At 45.0% G+C, this 20924-nt stretch overlaps 2 protein-coding genes across 9 annotated transcripts in view; one reads left to right on the top strand and one right to left on the bottom strand.

Annotated features, from left to right (window-relative positions):
• CENPP (centromere protein P) overlaps positions 1–20924 on the bottom strand; it is a 246179-nt gene that overhangs the window by 174889 nt on the left and 50366 nt on the right. The gene's annotated exons all lie outside the window — the stretch shown is intronic.
• The window catches only part of OMD (osteomodulin), a 6206-nt gene continuing 905 nt past the window's right edge, over positions 15624–20924 (top strand). Inside the window, exons 1-3 of the mRNA XM_075573796.1 lie at positions 15624–15902; positions 16827–17779; positions 19332–20924. The exon at positions 19332–20924 is cut by the window's right edge and continues 905 nt beyond it. Coding sequence (XP_075429911.1) covers positions 16846–17779; positions 19332–19651 — 1254 coding nt within the window. The 5' untranslated portion in view covers positions 15624–15902; positions 16827–16845 and the 3' untranslated portion in view covers positions 19652–20924. The remainder of the gene's footprint in view (positions 15903–16826; positions 17780–19331) is intronic.

The following is a 20924-nucleotide window of genomic DNA, read 5'->3' as shown; positions in this document are numbered from 1 at the left end:
CTGATCTGGGAAAGGATGGGTGCTGCTATCATTGAGGGATGGAGAGTGAAGGAGGGGGCTGAGGTCCCATTTACCCTGGTGGATACGCCTCCCCCGAGCCTGTCTACTCTTAACCCTTTGGGTGCCGGAAGGGCTGTGGTGCCAAAGAGCCACGGCCCCCCTGGTAATTTGCGATCACGTAACCACTCCTCTGAGTGATCACGTGATTGTGGCGTCACTTAATGCGGGAGGAAGAGACCTCCTCTTCCATCTCCCAGAACGTGATCTCCCCTGGAAGATGAACACCCATAGGGCGTGACGTAGCTATTATGTAAAGGGCCGTACGTGGTGCATACGCCCTGGGCACCCGGAAGGTTACACTGCATATTACCAACTGTCCCTAAAACTTAATTGACTCACATGTGGGACTGACAGTAGTATCACGGTAATACACAAATGTCACTATCAACATACCGTCATTTTTAATTATCGCAATACTATATCATTTCCCAACTATACAGTACTCTAATACATTTGTTGTTGTATTTTACGGCATGCCCAAAGTATGTGCTGCATTGCATTTACATCATTTATATCCTCCAGTCGAGTTTTGGATGTTTCATCCATGAGGCATCCTTTATTTATTTGTCATTATTTACCATTAGTTCCTGCAATTAGTACATTTTTGTACTTTTGCTCCGCTTTACCAAGGGTCATTGTGTCACAATTTCATTGTCAGAGAAGCCAGTCATGTTTGGGAAATACCAAACGTGACTTTGCAAGTGGATGGGTGCATGTACTTTAACATATGTTCTCTTTCTCAACTGCGGTGATGTAATGTATAAGGACAAACAGCCCTGCAAAGAAAGCCAATCCGATATATTTATGTTCTGCATGGGCTTATGGATCAGCCGGTTTAACCCTTTATTCCTAACGCATGCATCTTAAAACACATTCGGATATCTATAAAGATAAAAGATATCTATAAAGACACCAGCTTTTCTGTGGTGCAATCACAATTGTAGCAGGAAGACATAAAATCCATAAGTCTCACAAAAAATACAACTGGCCAAGAAAGTGGAAACCACATGCAAGGAAATTGCAGCAATCTGAAAAGGAAATAAATGGATTTTGTAAATCTAATAATGTACAAATCGTAAGCAACAGATGTGTTCAAGGACCTTCTTCCTACCATCTGCTGATGACGTGTAACCAAATTAAAAGATATTATAGTAGAGCTGAAGGAAATTTAGCTCTCTTTTGTTGCACGTTAATTGCTATATTTTTACTCATGCTTAGGGGTTTCATGTATGTATGCGGCGAAGCCAGCAATCTGCTTTTTCGACTGAATTCCAAATTGAAGCCAATGGGAAATTTCGTACAAAAATGGCCCAATTGACTGATATAGAATAAACCCTATTAATCTCCAGTCTTACTGCACACAGCCCTGACTACTCATTAATGGTGTTTTGCCACATCTGAGGGCAGTGCACCAACGGCAGGGTGAGGTCCTATAAAAGTCTTCACACCTGTCCCACATTATGTGCTTATGGCCAAGACATGGATGAGTTGGATTCCTACACTAGCCATCTTTAAATGATGGGCAACAAATTCCCAGGTGTTTTGAAATTAAAAGGAAGTGTTCTACGTCCTGTGAGTAAATGTGGGTCACACGAATTACCTGGCAGAACTTTATAGTCGGTTACATCCAGAATACATGAAAAGTACTTATTTAATACAGATTAACACCATTATTTACTTAGTTCATTTAACAAAAAAGGAAATAGGAATAGCAGAGCTGTGCTTTGGGAAGTCAATTATTTCCCAATTTTCCCAATTCAAATGCCTAGTTTAAAAAAATTCATAGTACATTTAAAGATGCAGGTCCCCCTACTTGTTTTTTTGACCTCTCCTTTTGTTTACATGGAGGAGAAGCAGAGGGTTATGGGAGATGTGCTATGTTCAGCTCTGCGGACTCCCTGCTTCCGGAGATACTTAGCACTGAAGGCAGCGCCCATACCTTTCAGGGAAAACAAAATCGAGCTTTACATCTAGTGGGTCATGCAGCTGATAGGAAGTTGCAATGTTATCCTGGGTCACTCAGGCCAAAAGGAAGCTGCAACGTTATCCTAGGTTATTTGGACCTGTGCAAGGTTCAGTTTTCCTGTACTCCTGCTGAAGCCGTGTCCTGCCTGCCTTGTTGCCGTTCTACCTTGCCTTGACGATCCTGCCTTCTCCAGCCCTGACCTCAGAACGGTGACCCCCTACAATTCTGCCTTCTCCAGCCCTGACCTCGGACTCGGACCTCACTATTCTACTCTTCAGGATTCGGATCCCAGGTACGGGTCGGTCTCTACTCTCCACCTCTGCCTAGCGGGTCTGTCTCCTGGACAGTACACAGCATCGTACGCAACGGTAACACGTTGCACAGGCCAACCGAAATGGACCCTGCAGAGGTGGAGATGGCCGTATCCCTCCAGAGCCAACACCTTGGTAGGCACACTACCCACCTGGGTACATTGGATACGCAATTGCTTCAATCACCTCAAGCTTTCAAACCCTTGCTACCCATGTTCTTTGTGCACACCCGGCTGATCCCTCATCGGCATCCACCCCTCCGGTCCAGCAAGCGACACCCATTCCGGTGGTTCTTAAGGAGCCATCTATGCCCAATCCTGAACGCTATGCTGGCTTCCCCTATGGCTGCAGGTAGTTCCTAAATCAATGTCGGATCCATTTTGATTTGCAACCATCTTCTTTCAATTCCCATCACTCTCGGGTGGCGTTTATCATATCTCCCCTGGTTGGTTAGGCACTGGCATGGGAGTCACCTCTGTATGAGAGGGGTTCTCCCCTCATTGACGAATGTGCAGCTTTCATCCAGGCTTTCCGAATGGTCTTTGACACTCCAGGGCAAGCAATCACTGCCGAAGCCAGCCTTATGCGAATTCAACAAGCAAGTCAGCCGGTAGGCCGCAACGCAGTCGAATTCTGGACATTGGCTGCAGAGACCGACTGCAATGAGGGAGCCCTGAAAGCAGCCTTTTCGCCAGGGCATCTCCGAAAGGCTCAAGGATGACCTTACCTGCAGAGACATCCCGGCAGACCTAAAGCGACTGGTCGCACTCTGCATCTCCTTGGACATCTGCATCCTGGAGAAGCAACAAGAACGGAGGAGGGATCTGCAAACGACGTCGGTTCTACCAGAAGCACATCCTCCAAGCGCACAACCGGCCCCAACTACCGTTAAGGAGGAGCCCATGGAGTTGTAGGGTATGCGGCTTTCGGAGGAGACAAAGCGACTCCGACGTACAACCGAGCTGTGTCTCTACTGAGGTGAGAAGGGGCATATAGGTCGATCCTGTCCCAAGAAGCCAGGAAACACCAGAGTCTAGAGAAGAAGGGAAGACCTTTTCTGTGCACCTTTCTCTGGGCACATCTAGTTCCTGTCTTCTTTTCCACCTGCCATCTGATGTTACCCATCCGCCTCTCCTGGCAGGGGCACTCCATGTAGACCCAGGCTTTAGTGGATTCGGGGGCGGCAGGCTCCTTCGTCGACCGGGCCTTCGCTCAAAGTGTCGGTATTCCTCTCAAAAGGAAATCTTCTCCTATGACTATCGTGACTCTGGGTGGCAGACCCCTGGGGTCCGGAATTATCCTTCAGGAGACTCTTCGCCTCACAGCTACTGTCGGAGTACTTCATCATGAGCCCATACAGCTGGATGTGATTCACTCCCCAGGCACGGACATTATTCTGGGACTCCCATGGCTACGAGTCCATAACCCACGAATCGCCTGGTCATCGGGTCAGGTGACTGCATGGGCCTCCTCCTGTAGGTCCAAGTGTCTGGTTATCCCACACTCCTTGGAGAACCTTCATTGCTCCAAACCAGAGGCATTGGCAAATCTTCCTCCTGCCTACCAGGCTTTTCAGGACATCTTCAGTAAAAAGCAGGCGGAGCAACTACTCCCTCATCATCCTTTCGACTGTTCCATCAATCTGCTCCCTGGCACGGTTCCTCTTCGAGGGCGGACTTACCCTTTGTCAGAACCAGAGATGGTAGCCATGAAGGTGTGTGTGTGTGTGTGTGTATATATATATATATATATATATATACATATATATATATATATATATATTAACACACATTCCCAGATAGCTCAAACTCCTACATCCACCACATCGTGAATATATATTTATGCCAAAATGAGTGCTACTGAGCGTGGCAAATGTATACGTACAACAGAAGACACGGGTGCCCGATGCTACATCAAATTGATAAAACATATATGGTAATGAGTATAAAGTTTAAATACTTGAATAATAATAGTAATTACTTGGTTTTATAGTTAAACCCTTTGGCCAAAGCGTCGTATGCCTGCATACCAACGTCAAGGTAAACCAAAAATGCAGGTCCTAACACTAAAGCTGTGAACCCTTCCTGTTACCTCTGTATGAGGGGAAGGAACTGCAGTGAGTCCTGTCCATTTCAGCAAGTTGCCAGAACCTCCCAAGTTAAAAAGGTGGGGAGGAGCAAGCTCTGGGGTGAGGTGCCACCTAACCTCCATAGACTGTTACCAGTCAGAAATTGATTAACACACATTCCCAGATAGCTCAAACTCCTACATCCACCACATCATGAATATATATGTATGCCAAAATGAGTGTGGCAAATGTATACGTACAACAGAAGACACGGGTGCCCAATGCTACATCAAACTGACAAAACATATATGGTAATGAGTATAAAGTTTAAATACTTGAATAATAATAGTAATATATATATATACATATTGTGACAGAAACCAGGGGATGGTAATAAATTCCGTATATAGGGCTCCCAGGATACTAGACAGTTTCTATCCTGTTTGGCCTGGGAGTGCAGCCTTATAATACATACACTCCATCCCACAGTTTGGCAAGCGCTGGAACTGAGGGATGAGAGATCCAGACCAGAGTTTGTCTGCTGCCTGATTTCTGTCACCTGTCATGCTAATTAGGAATCAGGTATGAAAGACTGATTTCCTGTTTGCTCTGGTCTCCCCACAAGAGCCAGGAGGCTGGAAGGCTGCTGAACTACAGAGGGGAGAAGCCTCTTCCCCAAACAGGTTCAATCTTTCTGTTCATTTGTGTAAGACTGCAAAAGTACCGTGTTTTGATGTTGGAAGTGGAAAAGCCACTTCCAACCCTGAGTCAGGGATATCTAAGTTAAGTTATCGCTCAGGTGAGCAGCTTTTGTTTTGATCTGTTTTCTGTTGTATGCACTGTGGCAGTCTCAGTGCCTGGGACTGAATAAACCAGGCATAGCCTGTTTAAAGGAACAGTACGTGACGCCTCATCATTTAACCTACCCTAAAAGACCGTGTTCTAAACAGTCCCGGACAAACGACGGAGCCCCGGAGTAAGCCGTTTGTCACATATGGTGGAGAATGCGGGCAGAGCACTAGGGGGTCTGCGGGTTGAAGAACTTTGAAAGAAAAAAAAAAAAAAAGTTTTTTTCATCCTCTGCAAACAAGATGGAAGACGTGGTGGGTGCGCTGGTACGCAATGTCGCTGCCCAGAAAGACGCGAATGAAACCCAGCAACAGCTGTTAATAGTCCAGCAAGAAACTAATGCAAACCAGCAACAGACGAATGCAGCCCAGCAACAGCTGCTAATAGCCCAGCAAGAGATTAATGCAAACCAGCAACAGGCGAATGCAAACCAGCAACAGGCGAATGCAAACCAGCAACAGACGAATGTAGCCCTGCAAAACGCGAATGCAAACCAGCAAGAGACAAACCGCTTGCTGAGAGAGGAGCAACAGCGGTTCGCTCAGGGCTTACAGCAGGAACTCGAGATCCTGAGGGGGACTATCAGTAACCTTCCACTGGCAGCGGCAGCCCCAGTTCCGAAAATGACCAGGGCAAGCCACTACCTTCAGAAGATGGGACCCTCGGATGATGTGGAAGCCTATCTTCTCATGTTTGAACGCACGGCACAGAGAGAGGGATGGCCAGAAGCTGAGTGGGCTGGTCTGATCGCACCCTTCCTAAGCGGCGAACCCCAGAAGGCTTACTTTGATCTAGAGCCAGCCGAAGCTAACGTCTATGCAAAATTGAAGTTCGAGATCCTCGCCCGCCTCGGCGTAACCACGGCTGTTCGCGCCCAAAGGTTTCACGCATGGTCCTTCACGATGGATAAAGCCACCCGAAGCCAGATGTATGACCTCATCCACCTCGCCCGGAAGTGGCTACAACCCGAGATCAACTCAACCAGCCACATCGTGGAACGGTTGGTCATGGACCAGTTCTTGAGGAAACTTCCCTCTGCCTTACGCCGTTGGGTCAGTCGGAGTGACCCCCACAATGCGGATGAGCTTGTGGCCCTCGTAGAAAGGTACAATGCAGCAGAAGAGCACCCGCAACCCACAGTCGTGGAGCAACCCCACTACCTGAGGTTCCAGGACTCTTCCAGAGACGGTAAAAGGGTACCGGGGTTAAGGGGCGCTGAAGAGCGGCGACCACCTTCACGCAGCCCCAGCAACAGTGGTTCGCACACTAAGGGCAATAGCCAACATGGGGAGCCGGGAAAAGGCTCTAAGTGGGACACAGACTATTTACCTAAATGTGTAAATTGTCATGAGAGGGGCCACACAGCAAAAATCTGCCCACTAAATGATGAGCCCATGCAATGCAACAGCGTGGAACCTTATTCGCTGTTGTCCCAATGTATGGGCCCTAGCCCAGAGGACCCCTTGAATAACCATCTGTGGGCATTTGTAAAGGTTAATGGTAAGAGGGTTCGGGCACTTCTTGACTCTGGGAGCATGGTCACACTAGTGTCCGAATACCTCTTGCCCATTAAGAAGAAACAGGGAAACAGTTCACAAAGAGTGGCAATTTGTTGTATACATGGGGATAATCATGAATATTCCACTGTTGATGTTTTTTTTGAAACAGAGTTTGGTTCTTTAGATTTCAAGGTGGGTATTGTACCCAAACTGGCACATGATGTGTTAATAGGGACCGACTTTCCCCATTTTCTAAAAATGTGGTCCCCCGCTCAGAATAGCGCCCAGAGTTCAATAGCGGACCATAACGAAGTATTAGAAGAAACAAATCCTTTCCCTTTTTCAGAAATGGAGGTTGACGAGGGCCCAAATAAGAAGGGCGAAAAGGAGGAGTGCTGTAAAATTCCCTTCCCCATCACTACTTTGGTAGGGAATACCCCAAATCAAGATGTTGAGCAGACACTTACCACCCCAGAACCGGATAAGACCCTCGCTGACCTAGAGGTCAGTCCTGGGAGTTTTAAGAAGGCCCAGTGGGAGGACCCCACATTAGCGGTAGCAAGGGGAAATATACGGGACCAGAATAGTACTCCTGGCCAACCAGATAGGTCACTTGCTTACCCCTACTTCGAGGTAGAGAACGACCTAGTTTATCGGGTTGATAAAAGGAAATCAGTTACAACTAAACAGTTGTTGGTACCACGGACATTCCGTAACGTAGTATTACACCTCGCACATAGTCATCCATTGGGGGGACACCTGGGGGTGGAAAAGACAAAAGAAAAGGTTCTCCGAAGCTTCTATTGACCTGGGGTTCTGGCAGAAATTACGAATTATTGTTCCTCATGCCCAGAATGTCAGATCACCGCCCTGTTCAAGGCGTACCGCAGCCCATTGGTACCCCTTCCCATAATAGAGGTACCATTTGACCGGATTGCTATGGATCTAGTAGGACCCCTAATAAAGTCTGCTAGGGGACATCAGCATATATTGGTAATATTAGATTATGCCACCCGATATCCGGAGGCAGTTCCCCTACGTAGCACCTCAGCTAAAAACATAGCAAAAGAGTTAGTAGTTCTGTTTTCCCGGGTCGGGATTCCTAAAGAGATTCTATCTGACCAGGGAACACCATTTATGTCCCAAGTAACAAAAGAGCTATGTAAACTCCTAAAAATCAAGCATCTCAGAACCTCAGTCTATCATCCACAAACAGATGGTTTAGTGGAAAGGTTCAATAAAACCTTAAAGAGCATGTTACGCCGGGCGGTTGATAAAGATGGGAAAAACTGGGATTGTTTGTTACCGTACCTGTTATTTGCCATTAGGGAAGTTCCCCAATCATCCACAGGCTTCTCCCCGTTTGAACTATTGTATGGCTGACACCCAAGGGGCTTACTGGATATAGCCAAAGAGACTTGGGAACACGAGGTTACCCCTTACAGAAGTGTAATAGAGCATGTTGCCCAGATGCAGGACCGCATTGCTGCAGTCCTACCCATAGTGAGGGAACACATGGAGAAAGCTCAAGAAGCACACAGGAATACGTATAATAAGGGTGCTAGGGTCAGAATTTTTTTTCCAGGTGATAGGGTACTAGTTCTGGTTCCCACCGTGGAGAGTAAATTCCTTGCTAAATGGCATGGGCCATATGAGGTCTTGGAAAGAGTGGGAGAAGTAAATTATAAGGTAAGACAGCCAGGTAGGAGGAAACCTGAGCAAATTTACCATATAAACCTACTCAAGCCCTGGAAAGATAGAGAAGTCTTGTTAACCCTAGTACCCCCAGGTCCGTCAGAGAATCAAGAAACTGACCCAGAGGTTAGCATAGCTGAAACCCTGTCTGTTCATCAGAAACGAGAGGTTCAGAATTTAGTGAGAAGAAACAAAGAAATCTTCTCTATACGGCCAGGTAGAACTAGCGTAATTGAACATGACCTAGTCTCTGAACCGGGGGTCCGAGTTAACCTTAAACCGTACCGAATCCCAGAGGCCAAAAGAAAGGCTATAAGTTTAGAGGTTAAAAAAATGCTAAAACTAGGTGTAATTGAGGAATCCCAAAGTGGGTGGAACAGCCCTATAGTCTTAGTCCCAAAGCCAGATGGTACAACAAGGTTTTGTAATGACTACCGGAAACTAAACGCGGTGTCAAAATTTGATACTTATCCTATGCCCAGGGTAGATGAACTTGTAGAGAGACTGGGCAAAGCCCGATATCTCACAACCCTAGACCTAACAAAAGGGTACTGGCAGGTTCCCCTCACAGAAAGGGCAAAAGAAAAGACAGCCTTCTCAACCCCAGACGGCCTCTTTCAGTATAAGGTGTTGCCTTTTGGCTTACATGGAGCTCCTGCCACATTCCAAAGAATGATGGATAAAATTTTAAAACCACATGCTCGGTATGCTGCCGCCTACCTGGATGATGTGGTAATCCATAGTGAAGATTGGCAATCCCACCTTCCAAAGGTCCAAGCTGTGCTTGACGCAGTCCGGTCTGCTGGACTAACTGCTAACCCCGCTAAATGCACTATTGGTCTGGAGGAGGCCAAGTATCTGGGATATTCTATTGGCAGAGGTTTACTCAAACCCCAAACACTCAAAGTGGAGGCGATACAAAATTGGCCAAGGCCAGTTACAAAAAAACAAGTAAGGACCTTTTTGGGGTTAATTGGGTACTATAGAAGGTTTATTCCCAATTTTGCAACTAAGGCAACCCCACTAACTGACCTCACAAAAGCAAGAGGACCGCTAATGGTAAAGTGGTCCCCCGAAACCGAACAGGCCGTTAGAAGCCTGAAAGAAGCTCTCTGTGCCCAACCAGTGTTGGTCACACCTGACTTCTCCAAAGAGTTCGTAGTCCAAACCGACGCATCTGAGGTAGGGCTGGGGGCGGTACTCTCCCAGGAGTCTCAAGGTGAGGAGCACCCCATCCTTTATTTAAGTAGGAAACTAAATCCCCAGGAGAAAAATTACTCCATAGTAGAGAAAGAGTGTCTCGCAATAAAGTGGGCTGTAGAGACGCTCAAATACTACCTGTTGGGGAGAAAATTCCGGTTGGTCACAGATCATGCACCCCTTACCTGGATGTGTCAAAACAGGGAAAAGAATGCTAGAGTGACCAGGTGGTTCCTAAGCCTACAACCCTTTAAATTTTCTGTGGAACACAGGTCAGGGCACAAACATGGCAATGCTGACGGGTTGTCAAGGATGCACTCCCTAATATCCATGGTCGCTCATCCCTCGAGGTCTGAGCTGGGGGGGAGGATATGTGACAGAAACCAGGGGATGGTAATAAATTCCGTATATAGGGCTCCCAGGATACTAGACAGTTTCTATCCTGTTTGGCCTGGGAGTGCAGCCTTATAATACATACACTCCATCCCACAGTTTGGCAAGCGCTGGAACTGAGGGATGAGAGATCCAGACCAGAGTTTGTCTGCTGCCTGATTTCTGTCACCTGTCATGCTAATTAGGAATCAGGTATGAAAGACTGATTTCCTGTTTGCTCTGGTCTCCCCACAAGAGCCAGGAGGCTGGAAGGCTGCTGAACTACAGAGGGGAGAAGCCTCTTCCCCAAACAGGTTCAATCTTTCTGTTCATTTGTGTAAGACTGCAAAAGTACCGTGTTTTGATGTTGGAAGTGGAAAAGCCACTTCCAACCCTGAGTCAGGGATATCTAAGTTAAGTTATCGCTCAGGTGAGCAGCTTTTGTTTTGATCTGTTTTCTGTTGTATGCACTGTGGCAGTCTCAGTGCCTGGGACTGAATAAACCAGGCATAGCCTGTTTAAAGGAACAGTACGTGACGCCTCATCATTTAACCTACCCTAAAAGACCGTGTTCTAAACAGTCCCGGACAAACGACGGAGCCCCGGAGTAAGCCGTTTGTCACAATATATATATATATATATAATCTCGAATAGAATCTGTCTCGCGGATTTATTCAAAAGTCCAGTTAACTCGCAGATGCAGGCTTCTTTTTTGTCCATAAAAAAGATGGGTCCCTAAAACCCTGTGTAGACTACAGTGGTATTAACATTACAATTAAAAATCGCTACCCGCTCCCTGATTCCAAAATTCCACGGTCGCCTTCGTGGCGCAACCATCTTCTCCAAACTCGATCTAAGGGGAGCCTATAACTTGGTCTAAATCAGGCAGGGGGATAAGTGGAAGACTGCATTTAACCACCATAGATGGTCACTATGAGTATCTCATCATACCTTCGGGCTATGTAATGCCCCTGCAGTTTTTCAATATTTTGTTAACGAAATCTTCAGAGACTTGCTGGCTTCTTATATTGTCATCTTTCTCGAACCTGGGAGCAACATCATGAGCAGGTAAAAATGGTGCTTCAACGCCTTCGTGAGAATCAACTGTTTGCCAAGCTTGAAAAATGTGAATTTGAGAAATTTTGTCTTGCTTTTCTTGGATACATCATATTCGCTCAAGGCTTACAGATGGATCCTACCAAGGTCTCTGCCATCCTAGATTGGACACTGCCCAAAAGACTTAAACCCATCCAAATGTCCCATGGATTCGCAAACTATTATCGTCGTTTCATTCGGGATTTCTCAAAAATAGTCGAACGGCCATGACCAAAATGGGGGCAGAGTATGCTTCTTGGTCTCCGGAAGCACAAGCTGCCTGTCTCAAATTAAAGAGACACTTCTCCATGGCTCCTACGGACCCTCTCCATCCGTTCATCCTCTAGGTCGACGCTTCCAATATTGGTGCCGGTGCAGTACTTTCACAGAGAATGGATTTCCAGTCACGTCTGCATCCTTGTTGCTTCTTCTCTAAGAAATTTTCTGCAGCTGAGCGTAATTATGATGTCGGGAATCGGGAGCTCTTGGCAGTGAAGAAGGCAGTGGAGGAATGGAGGTATCTCCTTGACGGTACTTCGGCGCCTTTAATGGATCACCGTAACCTGGAGTACCTCGGGCAGCCTGTAGGCTTAACACCTGCCAAGCGAGATGGCCTCTTCACCCGCTTCAACTACATTCTTTCTTTCAGACCAGGATCCAAGAATGTTAAGGCTGATGCCCTTTCCTGCCAGTTTGCTGCTAGAGACTGATGAGGTTCCCATTTTTCCTCCTTTCAGAATTGTCACTGGAATCACTCCCAATTTCATGGGCCGCATTCATAAAGCCCAGTCTGAGCTTCCCGCTTGTCTCTCCGTTCATCCTTGTCAGCTCTTCGATCCCTCCCCTCTTCGTCTCCAAGTCCTCAAATGGGGTCATTAATCCAGATTTGTGGGTCACCCAGGTATTAATAAAACTGCCAGGTTTCTCGAGCGCACTTTCTGGTGGCCGGAGATCAGGAACGACATCAAGGACTTTGTCACGGCTTGCACGGTATGCGCATGAACCAAGATGCCACGCTCTCTACCATGCGGGTTACTTCATCCCCATCCCGTCCATGGTCATACTTGTCCATGGATTTCATTGTAGAGTTTCCCCCCTCCCAGGGCATGAATGTAATCATGGTTGTGATTGATAGTTTCGCCAAGCAGGCACATTTCATTCCTCTGAAAAAGTTTCCCTTTGCTCCAGAGCTGGCAGATATTTGCATCAGGAAGGTATTCCGCCTGCATGGCTTACCGATACGAATTGTCTCCGACAGGGGTCCCAATTCATTGCGACACTCTGGACGGCTTTTTGTCGCCAATTGGACATTGACCTCCATTTTTCCTCCGCCTACCACCCACAGTCCAATGGTCAGACGGAGAGGACCAATCAAACGTTGGAACAGTTCCTCCGGTGCTATGTCTCCGAGCAACAGGACCCTTGGGTGAACATGCTACTGCTGGCAGAATTAACCATGAACTCTCTGTCCCAAGAGTCCTCTTAGAGCTCTCCATTGTTTGCGGCTCTAGGGTATAACCCGACTACATTTCCGTCACAACTCCTCCACGGTAAGGGTTCCTGCAGCGGATACCAGGGCCAATGACCTACCAGATCTCTGGAAAGGCATTCAAGCGACTCTTCACATGGCAGCAGAGGCACAGAAGAGAAATACGGACAAACGTAAGAGGCCATCACCCTAATATCAAGTCGGTGATGAGGTCTGGCTCTTGACGTCGAATATTCGCTCACGTCAGCCCTCCGCGAAATTGGAACTGCGTTTTATTGGTCCTTACAGGATTTCCCAGAGAGTGAACGAAGTGTCATTCCAGCAGGAGCTTCCTGCTTCACTCCAGATCCCCTCCACCTTTCACGTATCCTTACTAAAACCAGCTATCCGGAACCGGCTTTCCAGAACTCTACCACCACCCGCTCCTAGTTCTGTGGATGACAAGCCGGAATATGTCATCCAGAAAATGTTGGACACCCGTGTCTCCAAAGGGTCCCTTCAGTACCTAATCGACTGGAAAGGGTACGGTCCGGCGGAGAGGAGTTGGGTCAGGGCATCTGACGTCCACTCTCCGTCATTGGTCAAGAGATTCCACAGGGGTTTTCCTACCAAACCCGCTCCTTGACATTCGGAGTCTGCCCCTAAAAGGGGGGATTCTATAAGATCTCCCAACATGGCAGACGAGGCAGGATGTCTGCCTCTACCGACATGGCCGCCGAGGCAGAAAGTCAGCCTCATTCTGGAATTATTGCCTGCACCTGTCTGCTTTCTTTATAAGGCTTCATTGCCCTCTCTTCCTTGCCTGTGCAAGGTTAAGTTTTCCTGTACTCCTGCTGAAGCCATGTCCTGCCTGCCTTGACGATCCTGCATCTCCAGCCCTGACCTCGGAACTGTGACCCCTACTTTTCTGCCTTCACCAGCCCAAACCTTGGACCTCACTATTCTAATCTTTAGGATTCGGATCCCAGGTTCGGGTCGGTCTTTACTCTTCACCTCTGCCTAGCGGGTCTGTCTCCTGGACAGTAAACTGCATTGTACGCGACCGTAACACCCGGGTCATGTGGGCCGATAGGAAACTGCAACATTATCCAGGGTCATGCGGGCCGATAGGAAGCTGCAACATTATCCCGGGTCATGCGGGCCGATAGGAAGCTGCAACATTATCCCGGGTCATGCGGGCCAATAGGAAGCTGCAACATTATCCCGGGTCATGCGGGCCGATAGGAAGCTGCAACATTATCCCGGGTCATGCGGGCCGATAGGAAGCTGCAACATTATCCCGGGTCATGTGGGCCGATAGGAAGCTGCAACATTATCCCGGGTCATGCGGGCCGATAGGAAGCTGCAACATTATCCTGGGTCATGCGGGTCGATATGAAGCTGCAACATTATCCCGGGTCATGCGGGCCGATAGGAAGCTGCAACATTATCCCGGGTCATGCGGGTCGATATGAAGCTGCAACATTATCCTGGGTCATGCGGGTCGATATGAAGCTGCAACGTTATTCTCGGTCATGCGGGACGATAACGGGTTTAGGTTCAATAAAGTCCCGGCGGCACCTTTCCCGGTAAGTGTCTCGGCACTATTGGGGACCCTGGAGCTGAAACTAGCGAGGTTCAGCTGCGGGGACCACCTGCTTCCCTTCCATTTAAAAAGGGGGTGATTGCTCCTTTAAGTTATTACAATGTTTTCAAACACGCAATTTCATCTCAAATTTAAAAAAATAAACCCAGCTGGTGAGGATTTATGTATCCTGATCAGATAAGTTACATTTGTAGTCCTTGGGTCCAACAAGACATCATTCTGTGCCTCAATATATTTAATTTTTCTTTGATAAAACTATGTTGCAATATTTGTTAACCCCTTAATTACTTTGCCATGCGTTTGAGCCTCCTCGGGCATCAATGAGAATAGAACACACATTTTTTTTTACTTTAATTTTATGCTACATTTAAAAAAAATATATATATATATATATTTTATGTTCTTGGTGGTCAAAATATTAACAATAACTTCAGACAACCCATTCCTGAATAATTCTGTTGGTCTAGGAACATACAATATGTGCTCTATTTTCACTCATACAGTCATCTCTGCTTTGCTATAACATGCACAGACAAGATAATTCAGTGGCATGTCCCAAATAGCCATGTATTAAAGAAAATCGTTATTTAGTATGCTTACATGTTTTGGAAGTACTGGGGATGATGAAAAAGATTGTGTAACGTTTATGTAAGCAGCAAGCATTTAATACACAACCTCTGAACCACATATTTACTTGCCTATATTATACCACGTGCAATCCTTTTTAAGCTTACCTGAACCTGGGGATCCCCCGGCATTCTCCTCCCCCCCCCCCCTCCCCATTTCGTAAGCTTTTTTTGTGTGCCGATTTTGACACACATACACACACACACACACACACACACACACACACACACATACACACACACACACACACACACACACACACACAACATACTACAACTATGGTGGCGGGCTACAAATATGGCCACCAGGGCCACCAATAGAAAGCCGCAATGTCATCAGCTTTTCTATTAGCCGGCGGAACACACCATTTTGCTTCCTGTTTACCCAAGGGGCCCATGGTCCTGGTAGCCAGATGTCAGGGACACCCCAGCTCAGGCAAAAAATAATAATCTGTGGAGCCTTGTTTCTGCTTTAACCCTTGAGTGCCTCAAGATGCAGCTATAACGCCTTAGTGCCTGTCCCTCTCTGTTTGCCAGAGGAGATGTGGCACTCTGGTGCTGTGGCCCCAAAGGGTTAAAACGTGAAGCCTCACAAAGATTGCATACACGCAACACAAATCAGATTATGTGCCGTTTACTGGAAAATCCTATTAATGTATCCTGAACACACAGCTCTGAAAGGGTCAAACAGTAGAAGAGATGCTCTGGCAAGAAAAACAAAAAATCATTTTACTCCATTTAGTTTTGTTTTTTTTTATTCATGTTTCAGGAATTTGTTGCCACACCTCAAACCGAAAATAAGAAGGGACACAGATTAAACCCGCAGAACTCGGCCAGAATCACAAAGCATATAGTTTTTTTCCCCCTCTAGTAAAACTATGCACAATGAAAAGACACACACAATTTCAGTCTAACTCGAGCCTTTGCATAGAGCTTCTGCAGTGACTCAAAGCGCATGAACTCAATCTCAATCTCTAGACAGACTGGATTATTGACAGCACCCACTGGTAGATCGTGACAATGTATTTTCATTAAGAGGATTGGTCTCCCCTGTCCCTCACAGCAAACTAGCGATACAATTATTCAGGTATGGAATTGCTGCGCTTTCTTTCTCTTCATACGACCATGAGAGTTTATTTGTGCAGGCGAATACAATATGCTTAAAACAAAGAATGCTCTATTTAATCAGAGATGCTGTTTGCATGCCAGGTGTCACAGCTGTGGGGTTTGTGTGGTTTCAAACAAACTCCAGATTTATTAGTCTGTGAACAGAGGCCAAAAGGCACTGTCTTAGCATGTTTAGCAGTACAGTAACATTGTATATCCCTTATTATTACTAAATTCCAACTTATTCAGCAGTTGCATATATTTCTTCTGTTTGACAAGTAGGTATTTTGGGGGCAAACATTCAATCTAGTTTTGACAAAGTAATTATTCCATATCTGTCTGTGCTTTGCCGACTTAATGCACTACTATAGTGATAAAGTAACCCCTCCAGTGCCACACGTGACTTCAATCCATTTTTAGTTCTAGAAAAAGGCTAAAACAGTAATTAACATACTTAACAGAATGGTATATGCGCTATAGTCCTACAGCCATAATCACTCAAAAAAGATCATTCGTTTGAATGAGTGATAATAGTCATCATACTTTAGTGAAGTGCCAGATTAGCAGAAATAGAAAGGATCCCTGCAAAGGAAGAATATGTTTCCTATGGACTTGAAGCTGGAACTAGCCCTGCAACTTTGTTATACCATATTTCCCTTTCTATTAACCTTTATTTATTAACATTTCATTCATTGTATCATTAGTGAGACCAGTTCTTTTACCTTTTAATTTTATTTCTTTAAAATACAATAAAATGGTGTCAGCGCCTGAGTAGCTTCTTAATACTAAATGCCCCCCCCCCACACTCCCCCCTGTTTCTAATTTTAGGTTTGTACAGCATATGTACTTACATGCCTTTACAAAATCACTATGTTTGTAAATCAATGCTATTCTTCAATTACAGGCCACTGAGGACGAACACAATGGGAATTCTAATTCAATTATCAGTTATAGCTCTCCTCTTTGGAACAAAGGGGTTTTGCCAGTATGATGGGTATGAATATGACAATGACTATGATCCTGAGCCTGACAATGACTACCCACCTCCCTTTCAGTTTAACCCCAATATAGAGTATGGCGTTCCATACTCTCCCTACGCTACTGACTGTGCTAGAGAATGCTTCTGCCCACCAGCCTTTCCTCTGACCATGTACTGTGACAATCGGAAGCTGAAGGCCATTCCCAAAATCCCTGCCCGCATTCAGCAGCTCAACCTCCAGTTCAATGAAATCGAAGCTGTGATGGCAAAGTCCTTCGTTAACGCGACAGCTTTGAGAGAAATCAACTTGAGCCACAATAATATCAAGTCAAACAGGATTGATGTTGGCGTGTTTGGGAAGCTTCCTCATCTGGTACAACTCTACTTGCATCACAACGACTTGGAAGAGTTGCCATCACCTTTTCCCAGTTCAATCGAAAGACTCTTAGTTGGTTTCAACAAGATCAGTAAAGTAAGAGATCATGACCTCAAAGGTTTAGTAAACCTAACCATGCTCGATCTTTGTAACAACAACATTGAAAAGATCAGAGGAAAAACCTTGACCAGAACTAAAAATCTCATGCAGCTCAATATATGCAACAACAAACTGCATTCCATGCCTCTAAATCTCCCACCTTCCCTCATGTACCTATCAATGGAAAACAATTCCATTTCTAAAATCCCTGAAGATTATTTTACACAGCTTCAGAATCTAATAGCAATTCGAATGTCACATAACAACCTGGAGGAGGTCCCAGTGAAAATGTTCAATCTTCCCAATCTTGTGGAACTTAACTTAGGCTATAACAAACTGCAGCGGGTCTTTTTTATTCCAAGATCACTTGAGCACTTGTACCTTCAAGACAATGAGTTTGAAAGTAAGTGGGAACGGTTTTCTTCCTCGTGATGTGAATAAAATGGCAATATCAAAAAGCATGAGCCAATGCCTTTAATTCTGACTTTATAAATATGTTTACATACATGCTAATGTTCTGAATGTCTTTTTGATCTCAAGCTAGGTAGAAAAAAAACACAGCAAAGGAGGACATATCAAAATGAACACAAATAGAATGCTAAGATATTATATAATAATGTTTGATATGAGTTTTAAGTATCAAACATGCTGTGCCATTGTCACTTAACAAAAAAAACTTTAATCAAATAAAATTTGAACATTAAGGTTATAATCACAGGACTAATAAATAAAATTAAATTACCTGCTTACGCTCAGTAACAGCACCTAATTTAAATTAGTTATCGGAACACTGCCCTTGGTTTATTATAATAATGGGACGTGATCCTGAATAATAAATATGCCATAGTTTTCATATTACAATATTTCCTTTTGAATCATTTTCCAGCGTATGACTTTATGTGGGGGAAATTTTTGTGTACACACATTGCACCGTACATGATTTCACAGTGGGCGACCAGAAGGTCCACCCACATTTTGTCAGTGTTATGGGCATGAGCACCATGTTCACAGATGTCCACTCATAATTATGCTTCAGTCATGGAAAATACAAGTAATACACGCATATGTTTTAAGAACCCACTAACAAAGAAAAAGCCGCTGACGCGTCTGTGTTATTTCTTTGCTGTAGCAATCAAGCCACCAATGTGGTGAGTCAAAATATAGCTCTGCTCCAGTAGTAGGAAACATGCACTGGGGTACAGAATACAGAGAACTCAGAGAGGGTTACAGGCACACAATTACAGTAGCAATAAAGGCAATTTGCCGGTGCACATGGAGATGGGGGAGATTCTGTACTACCCCAAATAAGTCACAGAGCTGGAGGGAGGCAACCAGGCACTCGGTCTTGCAAGAAGATAATTTATTAGCAAATCCAGTTCCAACATTTCGACTGCATAAGCAGTCTTTATCAAGGTGTGGGTGCCCTCACCTTGATAAAGACTGCGTATGCAGTCGAAATGTTGGAACTGGATTTGCTAATAAATTATCTTCTTGCAAGACCGAGTGCCTGGTTGCTTCCCTCCTGCTCCGTACAAAATACAGACCCGTTTAATATGGAAGGGTACTTTTACACATGCGAGGCAACTCATTTTTAATGAAAACATCTTGAAGAGAGTCCATGGCGCAGAGCTGTAATTTACATAAGCACACACTGGTTGATTCTTCAATGAGACTGCCAAATTATGTCAACATCCGTACAGTCCTTCGAGTCATCTTTTGCCAAAAAAACAAAGGCACATTTTTTTTTTTTTTCTAAAACTTCCCTTTGAGCGGATCTGGAGCCGAGCGATCAAAAGGAAACAAAAATGTTATGAAATGTTTGTATTTATTCTGGGTCTAACTTTTCCCCCCCTAACCTGATTACAAAGCGCTGAGCAAGATTTTTATGATTAAATACAATAAAGAGCCATATTGTCTCATATAAGTATATCTAACTTGCATTTCTTATCTTTCAGTTTTAAATATTACTTTGATGTGCCCAACTATCGATCCAATGAATACGAACCGCCTGACCTATCTCCGTGTGGACCAAAACAAGCTGAAAGCTCCGATCAGCACATACGCTTTCCTTTGCTTCCCTCATATACATAGCATTTATTATGGTGAACAGAAGCGGGACGGCAGTGATGACACGCTACAAGCTCGTTTCTTTCCCCAGTTCCCAATGCCGGAAGAGGAGGAAGAGGAGGAAGGGGAAGAAGCTCCCGAATACCACCATGGCCAAGAGCATGGAGATATAGAAGATGAGAATGACTTTGATGATTACTCTTATTAACTAACATACGGATCTTAAAGCATCCCCCCCCCCCTCATACTTGATCACCCTGTTCAATTTGTAAACACCTTTCTGTTTTTATCGAACCCTACATTAGCATTTCTACGGTGTGTGAGATTGTAGAAACTTGCTGCATATCCCTTGCTAGCGGTGGCTTACCCGGTTCCTGGAACAAATTAGGGAATCCTACTGGCAGCAACAGATAACACCTCAATTTTTAGGGGGATATTATGTTTGTCTGATAGGGGCGCCCCTATACTTACCTCAATCTCTTTCTGCCACTTGCTTTCTACTATAAAAAGTCTCGAACAAATGCTGGTTGTAGAAATCGTCCTGGCAAAAAGCCCAGCAGCGTAGGCACCTTAGTTATTTTAGAGGGCTAGTGGTCTTGTGGACATATGTCTATGTGACTAGATATAAACACATTGTGGAATGCTCAACACATAAGCAAGTATCTTCAGATGAAAAAGGATAGGAATCCTTAACTGGAGTAACTTTCTGATATCAAATAATGAGGTATCTCATATACAATCCATTCAACTGGCAGTATCCCACTTGGCACTGTAGTAAGGTATACCCACAATAAAGTGTCCAGACACACATAAATCTTGCTTTTGCTATGTGACTAGATAACCCTTGAGAAAGTAGGGGTGGAGCATTCATTGTTTCCAGTGGGCTCCTGAGAATTGAAATCTTATTTGCAAGGCTGCTATAAATCCTAATTATGAGGGAAAGGAAAAACAGAGTGATGATTAGTTGAACAGGTTTTCAGATCCCCAGAAAAGTTTAATTAGAGACTGCTGCTTTTTAAACAGAAGTCTAAATGTACACATTTCAGCTTGTATGTTCTGTGGCTGTTGTTGCAGAGGTAGTCACTCATTAGGCATAACTATGCAAGAAAAATAAGCACATCTAATCCAATAAGAGTGCTTGTAGAATTCTTGCAAAATGTGATAATGTAATAATGTAATGAGATAAATCATCCCAGCAATCTGTGTGTGAAAAAAACTAATTTCCGAAATGGAAAAGGTGAATGTGTGTGTATATTCACACAGGTGCAACTCAAACCTGGCCGTGCAGTCAGTGGTAATCCTATAACTGACTCACAACGTTTACAGGACATCTTTAGCTTCATTCATTCTGCATCCAAAGCTACACTACCTTTCGCACGTCACACCAATGTTTTATTCCAACACTTTCTGTAAAACAAGTATAGAAAACGAATTGCTAATTTTTGCCCTTTAATGTTACCAGCCATTAGATACACAACCAG

The sequence above is a fragment of the Ascaphus truei genome, chromosome 17, assembly GCF_040206685.1.
Source record: "Ascaphus truei isolate aAscTru1 chromosome 17, aAscTru1.hap1, whole genome shotgun sequence".
Lineage (NCBI taxonomy): Eukaryota > Metazoa > Chordata > Amphibia > Anura > Ascaphidae > Ascaphus > Ascaphus truei.
The sequence above is the reverse complement of the archived record's forward strand: the minus strand, read 5'-3'. Positions and strand labels throughout refer to the sequence as shown.